The sequence below is a fragment of the Primulina eburnea genome, chromosome 3 (assembly GCF_022965805.1).
Source record: "Primulina eburnea isolate SZY01 chromosome 3, ASM2296580v1, whole genome shotgun sequence".
Lineage (NCBI taxonomy): Eukaryota > Viridiplantae > Streptophyta > Magnoliopsida > Lamiales > Gesneriaceae > Primulina > Primulina eburnea.
In genome coordinates, this window is record NC_133103.1 from 6,035,771 (window position 1) to 6,045,651 (window position 9,881).

The window sequence follows — 9,881 nt, forward strand, 5'->3', positions numbered from 1 at the left end:
CGAATTAAATAATCATAAACTAATTAAAATTTTAAGAACTGTTTATTAACAGTAGAATATAAACATTTATATCATTGAAATGCTTTATGATCCCGACAATATTCAAAAGTAGATAAAGGTATTCTGTAAAAAAAAAAAAATTAATTAATAAGCACAAACGCTTTGTGAATTTAAATTTGAATATATATGATATCTCCTTATGATTTGTTTACTTTTCTAAATTCTAATTAGGGTCCCTAATAACTCAAAAGACAAAAGGATCTCTCACTCTATTGAAATCGAAAAATTCGATTGATATATTGCACACATAACTAAACAAAATCTTTTCTTTTCTTTTTCCCCCACATCTTCAATTTTATTATAAAAAAGATGCGCTTTAGTCATTAGGGGAAATTTGAAGACTGAAAAAGTTATTGGCAGATGAAAATACATAAAAGTTGATATATATATCGCAATGATAAACCCTCATACTAACACAAATAATCTGCAAATTTTTTAGTTAGTAAACCACATTAAATAAGTCTGGTGTGAAAAACTCGTCCGAAAAGATTTTGGATCCGGATTGACAATACAATTTTTTTGGGCCCTCGGGTAGGGTACATTCCTCTGCTTCTCAACTGTATTTATATCACCCTAACCTCTAGCCTAGAATCATCACAATTCAGCACCACTCTTTTTTCTCACTATATACCCTCAATCACTCATTATTGCAAGCTTCTTCGTATCTGTCCAATAATGGCGGATTCCGGCGGTAGCTCGGCGGTGGCAAAAAGAATGTGCTCCATACCGGAAAAGTTCCAGCTGCACTTGGCCATGTTAGCCTTGCAGTTTGGTTACGCGGGATTTCATGTGGTTTCACGAGCTGCACTTAACATGGGCATCAGCAAGATTGTGTTCCCGGTTTACAGAAACATTCTTGCCTTGTTTCTTCTATTGCCTTTTGCCTATTTTCTAGAAAAGTAGGTGGCTTTTCTTGAATTCGTTTGATCCTAATTATTTTCGAGTAAAGGGTTCTTACTTTGTTTGATGAATGATCTCAGGAAAGAAAGACCACCTCTTTCTTGGAACTTACTGCTCCAGTTCTTCCTCCTTGCCATTGTTGGGTATGATTATGTTATTTTTTTTATATGATATACGGATGTGTTGTGAGAGAGAGAAGAGAGAGAACATGCCATGTTTTACTTGATAGAAAATAATGCATGTATTAAAAAATTGAGGGATTATTTTACAAAAAATGGCAGGATTACAGCCAACCAAGGATTCTACTTGTTGGGACTGGACAACACATCACCGACTTTTGCTTCTGCGATCCAGAATTCGGTTCCAGCCATTACATTTCTCATGGCTGCACTACTCAGGCAAGCAAAATTAACCGACTAAAGTTCAAACTTTCAACTTCAAGAAAGTCGTTTTTGTTGAGCAATGATATTAGTTTTCAGGATAGAGAAAGTGAGACTGGATCGAAAAGATGGCATCTCAAAGGTGGCCGGGACAATCTTCTGCGTGGCGGGGGCATCCGTCATCACACTATACAAAGGCCCCACAATCTACAGCCCGGCTCCCCATCTGCGCAGGGCGGTGGAGGTGGCAGCTCCGGCGGTGGTTGCTCTTGGTGACGCTAAGGGCAAGAACTGGACATTGGGGTGCATATTCTTGATAGGCCACTGCCTGTCTTGGTCCGGGTGGCTCGTGTTACAGGCCCCGGTTCTGAAGAAGTACCCGGCTCGGCTCTCCTTCACTTCTTGCCAGTGTTTCTTCGGGGTCATCCAGTTTCTTGTGATCGCTGCTTTTGTGGAGAGGGATCCTCAGGCTTGGCTCGTGCATTCTGGCGCTGAGCTTTTCAGCGTTTTCTATGCTGTAAGACTCTGAAATATAAACATGATCGCTTTCAAAATTATATCAATATTCTGTCTCGATCGATCACATGAAAATTAATAATGGTCGTTGCAGGGAGTTGTGGCTTCGGGGATCGCATTCGCTGTACAAATATGGTGCATTGACAGGGGTGGCCCGGTGTTCGTAGCTGTGTACCAGCCGGTTCAGACACTCGTTGTAGCAATTATGGCTTCCGTCGCGTTGGGGGAGGAATTTTACCTGGGAGGGTACATATTTACATCATTATTCTTCTTATTATATTTTCGTCTTACTAATTTCCAAATTCAAATAGCTACCTGGGCTTATGTACTATTTATTTGTTTTTTCATAAACTGTTACATATATGGATCACCATTTTTCATTTGTAAGATAATGATCAATCGTGCATTTTTTTAAAATCCCGCAAACTCATATGTAACCAGATATATAGTATATCTTTGAATGTAAGTATAATAGACGAAATATCGCGTTCGTTACCAATTATTACAAACTTATTCCCCTCCTCGAAAATAAAGTATTCTAAAATTTCATTTAGATAATGATACTCTCTGTCTCTAATTTGTGAAATATTTAATTATGTTGCACAGGATAATTGGCGCAGCGGTGATTATAACAGGATTGTACTTTGTACTGTGGGGCAAAAATGAGGAAAGGAAGTTGGCAGCGATCCAATCCCCCGCGGAGCACGGGATTGACAGAACAACCCCTCAAATCAAGTCCTCCATCACCCAGCCACTTCTCCCTCAGTCAACCGAAAATGTTTGACCGGGAAAAATTCCTGATTTTAACGACCTTTTTTCTGGAATCAACGATCTTTCAATCCAGTTCAGCTATATATATATGCTATAATATTATATATAATATGGCTTGGATTGTGTATTAGTTATATTATATCAGGGTTAATCTCTCTCTTTGTTTTTTGTTTTTTTGCATGTGATGTTGATTAATCATATATTATGATTTTGTGAAATTGGATTTCTCTAATTATTAAAGTGTGATATTGTTTTTTTTAATATGGTAATTAAAGCTTTAAAAAGATACAGAGACGAAAAAAGATATTTATTTAATGTGAAATTTTCGGAATAAATTAAAAAGATACAGAGACGAAAAAACACACAAAATAGCAATTAAATCAAAGTTGAAATTATGGGGCGACGTGATCAGACTGATGGGTGGTCTTTCTTTTGTCGAAATTCACCAACCAAATCTTTATACTCTAATCAGCATGACCAAATGCTTAAAAGAATCATTTTGCGGTAAAAATTAGACTAGTTGAAAATCGATCTCGATCTCCAAATCTCCAAATATTTTAACTTCAAGTCTTCGGGTACTAACTAAAAATATTTCATTTTTTTTTTATAAAATGAGAGTGCTGAATTATAGAAGTCAAACGTGTCTTTGAATTGAAAATTATGGGAGAAAAATATGGTTTATTTTATGAGATTTCGGAGGCAGAAAAACCTGTTTTCTTTAAAAGAAGATCTATGGACTCAATGTCCAGTTCACGAGCCTACAGTCTTGCATTAGTTGATTCTCAAATATATAAGAAAAAGCCTCCCCCTTCCCTCCCCATTCAACATTCCACTTCTCCCCATCTTTCCCTCCCCATTAATTCATGATAAACTTATTTATTACGAACACATGACTACGTTTTACGAAAATCGTATAGGACATGTGTCACGCCCTGGGACGGGGGTTGGTTGACACCGGCGTTGCTCTCAAATTTACATTCGAAAACAACAAGCCTCAGAAGTACAGAATTTCAGAAAAACCAGTCTTTTATTCATAATACTGAATATTCATTGTCTGATACAACTCAATAATAATGTTTTACAGCGGAAATGTAAAACCAATTACAACATCGTCTTAACAAATGCAGCGAAATAAACATAAATAAGAACTGATAACAACGATCTTCATCAACAGCCCCAAAACTGACGTTGCTCCTCTTCTTCTATCAACTCTTCCTCGTTTTTATCTGAGATGGGTTTGGTGGGTGAGTGATATGATTGTCACTCAGTAAGCTGGGGCGGGAGTAACTCCCAGTTTCGAAATCGTTTTCAACAGAAACAGTAATACGATAATATACAGAGAACTCTTGTTTTCAGAACAGTAATCAGAATTTAGAAATTACAGAACAGAATTCAGAATTAGTAGGCACTGAGCACGTTAGTGAATTTCATGGCTAAACTGATATCAGTCCCCTATATGTTCTCTCCTCTAAGGGGTGAGACCAGAATCAGAATCAGAATCAGAATTCAGAAATGTTCAGAATATATATTCCTACCATTAGTTCACTAGGGAGTTTCAGTGCTTCAAAATCAGAAATCAAACATACAGAAACTGAACTTTAAAACAGAATTATCAAACGGATTTCAAGATATTTACATATAAGCCCACTTACCGTAATTTGCTAGAGTTTCGATTGAAGTCTACTGAAATCTGCTTGCCTCGCTACTGGATTTTACAGCTTCAAAAATGCACTCTCTTAGCTCTAATTTCAGGTGATAACTCAAGGTTTTGGTAAACCGATTCAGGTGTTTGAGAGTGATATTTATAGGTGAAATTCTGACTGTTAGCCTCCCCATTAAAGGCCATAATCTGACATTAACAATCTTTATTTCGTGTTAAATGCTTCAGTTACAAGTTCAAGCTGAATCAGTAACTGTCTGCTGGAATTTCGTGCTGCTGCTGCTGCTGCTGGATTTTATCTGTTGTCTGCTGCTGGATTCCAATCTGTTGGAAAAATACCAGCTTCTGAAATATTAGCTTCTGCTGGAATTTTTAGCTTATGCTGAAATTTGCTAGCTGCTGGAATTTCAGGTTCTCACAACATGGTTCTTTTTTCCTTATATGTATGCATGAATATTGGTTTACACGACTTATATATTTTTATATGGAATGAGAGATATGACAATAAAAAAGATATTTTTATGTTATACATGGCCTTATAGTGATACCACGAGAATAGTATTCCGGGATGAGCTCGGGAGAGGGGGCTAATCCAAAGCTGACCAGGGCGTTGGGCTGCCCGTTTTTGGAGGTCGGGGTGATGCCCTTGCTGCCTAGAAGCATTAAAAAATGATTTTTTATGTTTGATATTCATATGTTTTTCTTCTGTATCTATCTTGTGATACATTATGTTTTGTTTTTATATAAATTTTTCTGCACTAAGAAAATGAAAGTAAGACTACAAGATGTCTAGAATGTCACATGTATGTTTGCATCATTGCGATTTTCGTTTTCAGATATCGTCAAATTTCATTTTTATTATGTATTTCTAATTTTAACAATTTTAGTAATTTATTCTACCGGAGTGTCGATGTGATACAACATATGTAAGTGTCACATTGATGTCTTGTCTGCATTACATCGATATCAGATCAATGTTATGATGTAATATAAATTGAGTCTGCTTTTCATTATTTTTAGTTATAGAAGAAATATTAGCTATTTTGATTTTGTTTTATCTGGTATCTTTTTCTAGAAATTTTTTAGCCTCTTCTCGTTGAGTATATTTCGATTTTTTAACAATTCTAATATTTTTATTTAAATAATGACTATGTATATTTTTATTTTTGACAATTCTAATCTTCGTATACATATAAACCTATATTATATAGTCTAAATTATTATGTAGAGTTATTTAAAGATCCACGCGGAAGGCACACCATTTGCCGAGTCCAAATAACTCCCAAAAGCCCCGAGATCTTCCACATTCCTCGAGGAGGTATCCTTGGCAGCCTCAGCCCACAACGATGGAAAGTGATTCAAATATTTCGAAAGCCTGGTAGGATATATATATGGATGTATTAATTATCACAAGAAAATTTCAGAAATGACACCAAAAAAGAGCATTTAACACCTTCTAGAAACCCTTCATTAAAAAAAGAAGAAGATCAAAATCATATATTTCTATATTATACCCTATAAAGTATTATATATATTAAAAATATTTATTATGCTTCCGAGTTAGAATTAAATTATTTATGACATACAAGGATAACTTAACTTAGGGATGGCAATGGGCCGGGATCGGGGCGGGTTTGCCATTCCCATCTCCATCTCCGAATTCCATCTCCACCCCCATCCCCGTCCCCATCTCCGTTTCAAAAATATTAATATGACAAGACGATGATGGATTCGAAGATTTTCTCAAACCAAAATTTATTGTTATCTATTATTATTAGAGATAATATTAATATTAATAACAATATCAATATTAATAATAATAATATTATTAATATTTTAAAAAACAATATTATTATTATATTATTAATACTAATAATACTATTATTTTATTATTGATATTATTTTCGGGGCGGGTTCGGGGATTTCGGAGATGGGGATAATAATCTCATATCCGCCCCGAACTATATCGGGGATTTTAAAAAATCCCCGAACCCGAAACCAAAATCGAAAAAATCGAGGATCCCCATCCCCGTTTCGGGTTTTCCCCGCGGGGCCCCAAACCCGTGGAGAAAATTGACATCCTTAACTTAACTCTTGAGGGCAAAGTCCTGATTTATGACACTTTTTCATCATTTTACTATGATGAGATATCACTGCCGTTGGTACAGTTACCTAGTACATAACGAGGAATCATTGTCGAAATAAGAAATATTTGATATTAAAAAGTTCGCATTTTTAAGACAGTAGTTATCTATTCATTTACTATCAAACTAAATACATTGATTCTCCACGTATATAGTGAAAATGGCTCATTTCCAACAAGACATTTAACCAAACCAATGTCCCTCAAAAGTTCGTGGAGGCTATCAAGGCGTTGGTTCAAGGCATCCAAATCCGAGCATTGTCAGACAGACAACGAACCAACAAGTAAAGTGTGAGTCTCGAGTTGTGGACCAGAAAATTCTAGTGAGAGCCAGATCGATCAAGGTGTGAGAAAAATGAATTTCATAACCAAAAATTTGAAATCATCTATCACCCCGTTTGCTGGTGGGATTCATGAAGGTGCTGCTGACATTTGCTCTGATTCACTACTATCTCTGCATTTCTGCAAGCAAGGCAGCCTTTATCTCCTTCGGCATTTCATTAACCTTCATAACTTTCCTGCATCAAATGACACAGACAAATGTTTATGACTTGTTCAAAACCAGAATAAAATCCCCAAGCATCACCGTTTTATAGCTCAATAATCGGAAATAAAGAAAATTACAAGATACGATGTATCAAGAATTCAAATGAGCCTGAGTAAAAGCTGTGCAGATATTAAAAAACTCAAATACAGAACACTGACACCGACGACTGAAAGACGTTGTGGGTATTCATCAATTTCCTTCAACTTTCCTTCATCGTTAAGAAAAGAACATCTCTACATGCAAAGAAAACCCAAGCACATACCTCATGTTTTATTTAGAATCACAATGTGAGGTCGTTCAAGGTAATCAGGATTGTACATATGCGGTTCCTGCAAAATTGAGGTTTTCAGAACTTAATAGGAACGCATAAGAATCCTAATCACAAAAATTATCCAGACAACCATATAAAAAGAAAATGTATAAGCACTCACAATTTAAACCGTAAAAAGCATTAGGATTTGGTGAAGTACCGAGAATTTGTTGCTCACAGGTTTGTAGAGATTGGTGTCTTACCTCTTTCAGTGTCCTGTAATCATGTATAGGATCCTCAGCAGCTGCATCGACAACATGTACCAACGTCCTAGTCCTCCTCAAATGCCTCAGGAAGTTGCGACCAAGACCCTGGAAATTAACGAGTAATGCATAAAATTTACACAGTCAAAGAAATAAAATTTACAAAACCAGATACTAAAGAACGAGAAACTTTATATGCAAAGTACGAAATGTAAACATCAAGATTGTAAAAGAAATACAACTAGAATGAATACCTTTCCCAAATGCGCACCTTCAATGAGGCCAGGCAAATCTGCCAAAGTCGCCTCAGATGAAAACTGCCCAGCCCCCAAGCTGGGATCACCATTAAGACGTTCTAGATTAGGCATCAAGTTTGTAAATGGATATTCTGCTACATCAGGTTTCGCAAATGTGATAGCTGCCAGTAGGGTCGACTTATCAGCGTTCGGGAGTCCCTTAAAATCACAAGGCATCAAATTAGAAATTAAGAAAACGATATTTATCAAAGTTCGACATTAAATTTATAAAAATTCCATAAAATTTGAGAAGAATGAGAAATTGAGGGATATTTGGGGCATAAACACAAGTTATACTTACAACAAGACCAACATCAGCGACGATTCTTAGTATCAACTGCAGAGTGACCTCTTCTCCTGGATGACCAAGAACTATAACCTGAATCAGTTGAGTAAGTGTCAAGACGAGAAAACTAAAGTATTAACAGAATTGCATTCACACTTCCCTGATCTTCTTAGGAAAATAGCACCAAGGACGATGAGATGAACAAAAAGTCTTGGGAGTAGTCAGAAAAACAAAAAAAAAAGCGAAAAAGAGATTTTGTATTCAACATCTTAACAGATGATACAATTTTTTTTACAAATCCTCACCTTATAGCTCTCATCTCGCGTTAAATTGGCGGTTAAATTTATCAATTTTTCCTCCTGTGCTCAAGTGCTTCCAGCAAACTGATCTGCCATAACCAAATGATGAACAAAATTCAAGAAAACATGGATTTTCAGATCAACCCTGACGTCTGAAAAATATGTTGCTACAAGCTTCATGTAAGTTGCAGAGAATGCTTTCAAGATTTACATTTTTCCCCAATATTCACAAGATTTACAAGTTAAAAATTATGTAAAAAGGTCAAGAACATGGATCCTTACCCCTCCTTGTCCACCCCTCGCAACAACTACTTCATTGCCTGGATGGGTTAAATCAGCTAGAAGCTTTCCTCTTTTGTTTTCACAACCGTACCTGATATAATTCACAAAATACACAGGTAGTGATTTCATATTTGGATTACATATTTTTGCTGCAAAAAGAGCATTCTGGAATGGACATTTATGGACTCAACAGACAACAAACCTAGAGGTACTGGAATACATAATGTTGGGGCAGCAAGTCCATTATGCAACTGAGAGGACAAGACACCCATCAAATCGACATTCCCACCATGTTTTGCATTGTACGGACTCTTTTTGTGAAACTCCAACAGTGTATCTGTGCACTCATCCACATAAATCACAACATTGCCTCCGTTCCCGTCCACAGGAGGATAAGTGAACCATCAAAATCTCGCTTATAAGAATCCCCTTTCTTTGTTTTGTCCTTTCCGAATGTTCTTTGAGACTTAGAAGTTGCCTTTTGGTTAGGAAGACTAAGAATAGCACCATATCCTCCATCTCCAGCTCGAACAGAAACAATCACTTCGTCAAAATGTTTATGACCTTCCTTCACCAGAGTTTCCTGGCTTGGAGATGGAGGACTCTTTGTCTTAGTAAGCATGTTTTTCAGCATTGTGCATTGATGTTTCTTTTGCGCTGTTGATTTCCTATGAAAACGGTAATGAAAACAGTGGCTTTGGACTATACAAGAAGACAAAATTGAAAATCCCCTTCGGAAACTAAGAATAGCCGTGTTGCTGTGAATTATAAACAAAACTAGAAACCAATACAACAAATGTCACCGTACACAACAGAGTTAACGAAACGCAACTTACTAAAGCATCCCAAAATTTATGAAAAGTGTGCAATTTCATAAAAATTAATCAACACAAAGTGAATCTCACACAACAGGCAAACAATAAGCTTAATAATTTCCCAGTAGTATATGAAGTAGAATAATCTTCAATTACTGAGACAGTTGGGCATTCCAATTCCCTAAATGGAGCTGTAAATTATATTCGCTATGAAGAATAGCCAAAACCATGATATAAGAAGTGAAGGAATATCACAAGAAAATAAAACAACAATATGCAGATCAACATAAAGATAAGAATTAATTCATCACACGGTGGAGGCAAAACATATTTCGGTTTTCCAGCCCTTGAAAATCAACAGAACCAAACAAAAAAGAAACATAACAGTCGCCAATTCTTTCCTTTTCCATTCA

General features: G+C 36.2%; 1 protein-coding gene and 1 pseudogene across 1 annotated transcript; one reads left to right on the forward strand and one right to left on the reverse strand.

The window, feature by feature from the left end:
* The first annotated feature begins 638 nt into the window (after window positions 1–638).
* LOC140825758 (protein WALLS ARE THIN 1-like) lies at window positions 639–2,855 on the forward strand. Its single transcript, XM_073187703.1, has 6 exons — window positions 639–959; window positions 1,041–1,103; window positions 1,242–1,358; window positions 1,440–1,857; window positions 1,951–2,102; window positions 2,463–2,855. The coding sequence occupies exons 1-6, from the start codon at window positions 736–738 to the stop codon at window positions 2,638–2,640; spliced, it is 1,152 nt and encodes a 383-aa protein (XP_073043804.1). The 5' UTR covers window positions 639–735; the 3' UTR covers window positions 2,641–2,855.
* A 3,633-nt stretch (window positions 2,856–6,488) lies between these two features.
* LOC140828685 (probable GTP-binding protein OBGC2) lies at window positions 6,489–9,452 on the reverse strand (annotated as a pseudogene).
* Between the last annotated feature and the right edge of the window lie 429 nt (window positions 9,453–9,881).

Bases quoted from the DNA above. Each gene is read 5' to 3' on its own strand.
- LOC140825758 (XM_073187703.1), top strand. From the start codon at position 736: ATGGCGGATTCCGGCGGTAGCTCGGCGGTGGCAAAAAGAATGTGCTCC. The intron at 1,858-1,950 runs GTAAGACTCTGA...TGGTCGTTGCAG, and splicing joins TTTTCAGCGTTTTCTATGCT to GGAGTTGTGGCTTCGGGGAT. The intron at 2,103-2,462 runs GTACATATTTAC...TATGTTGCACAG, and splicing joins GAGGAATTTTACCTGGGAGG to GATAATTGGCGCAGCGGTGA.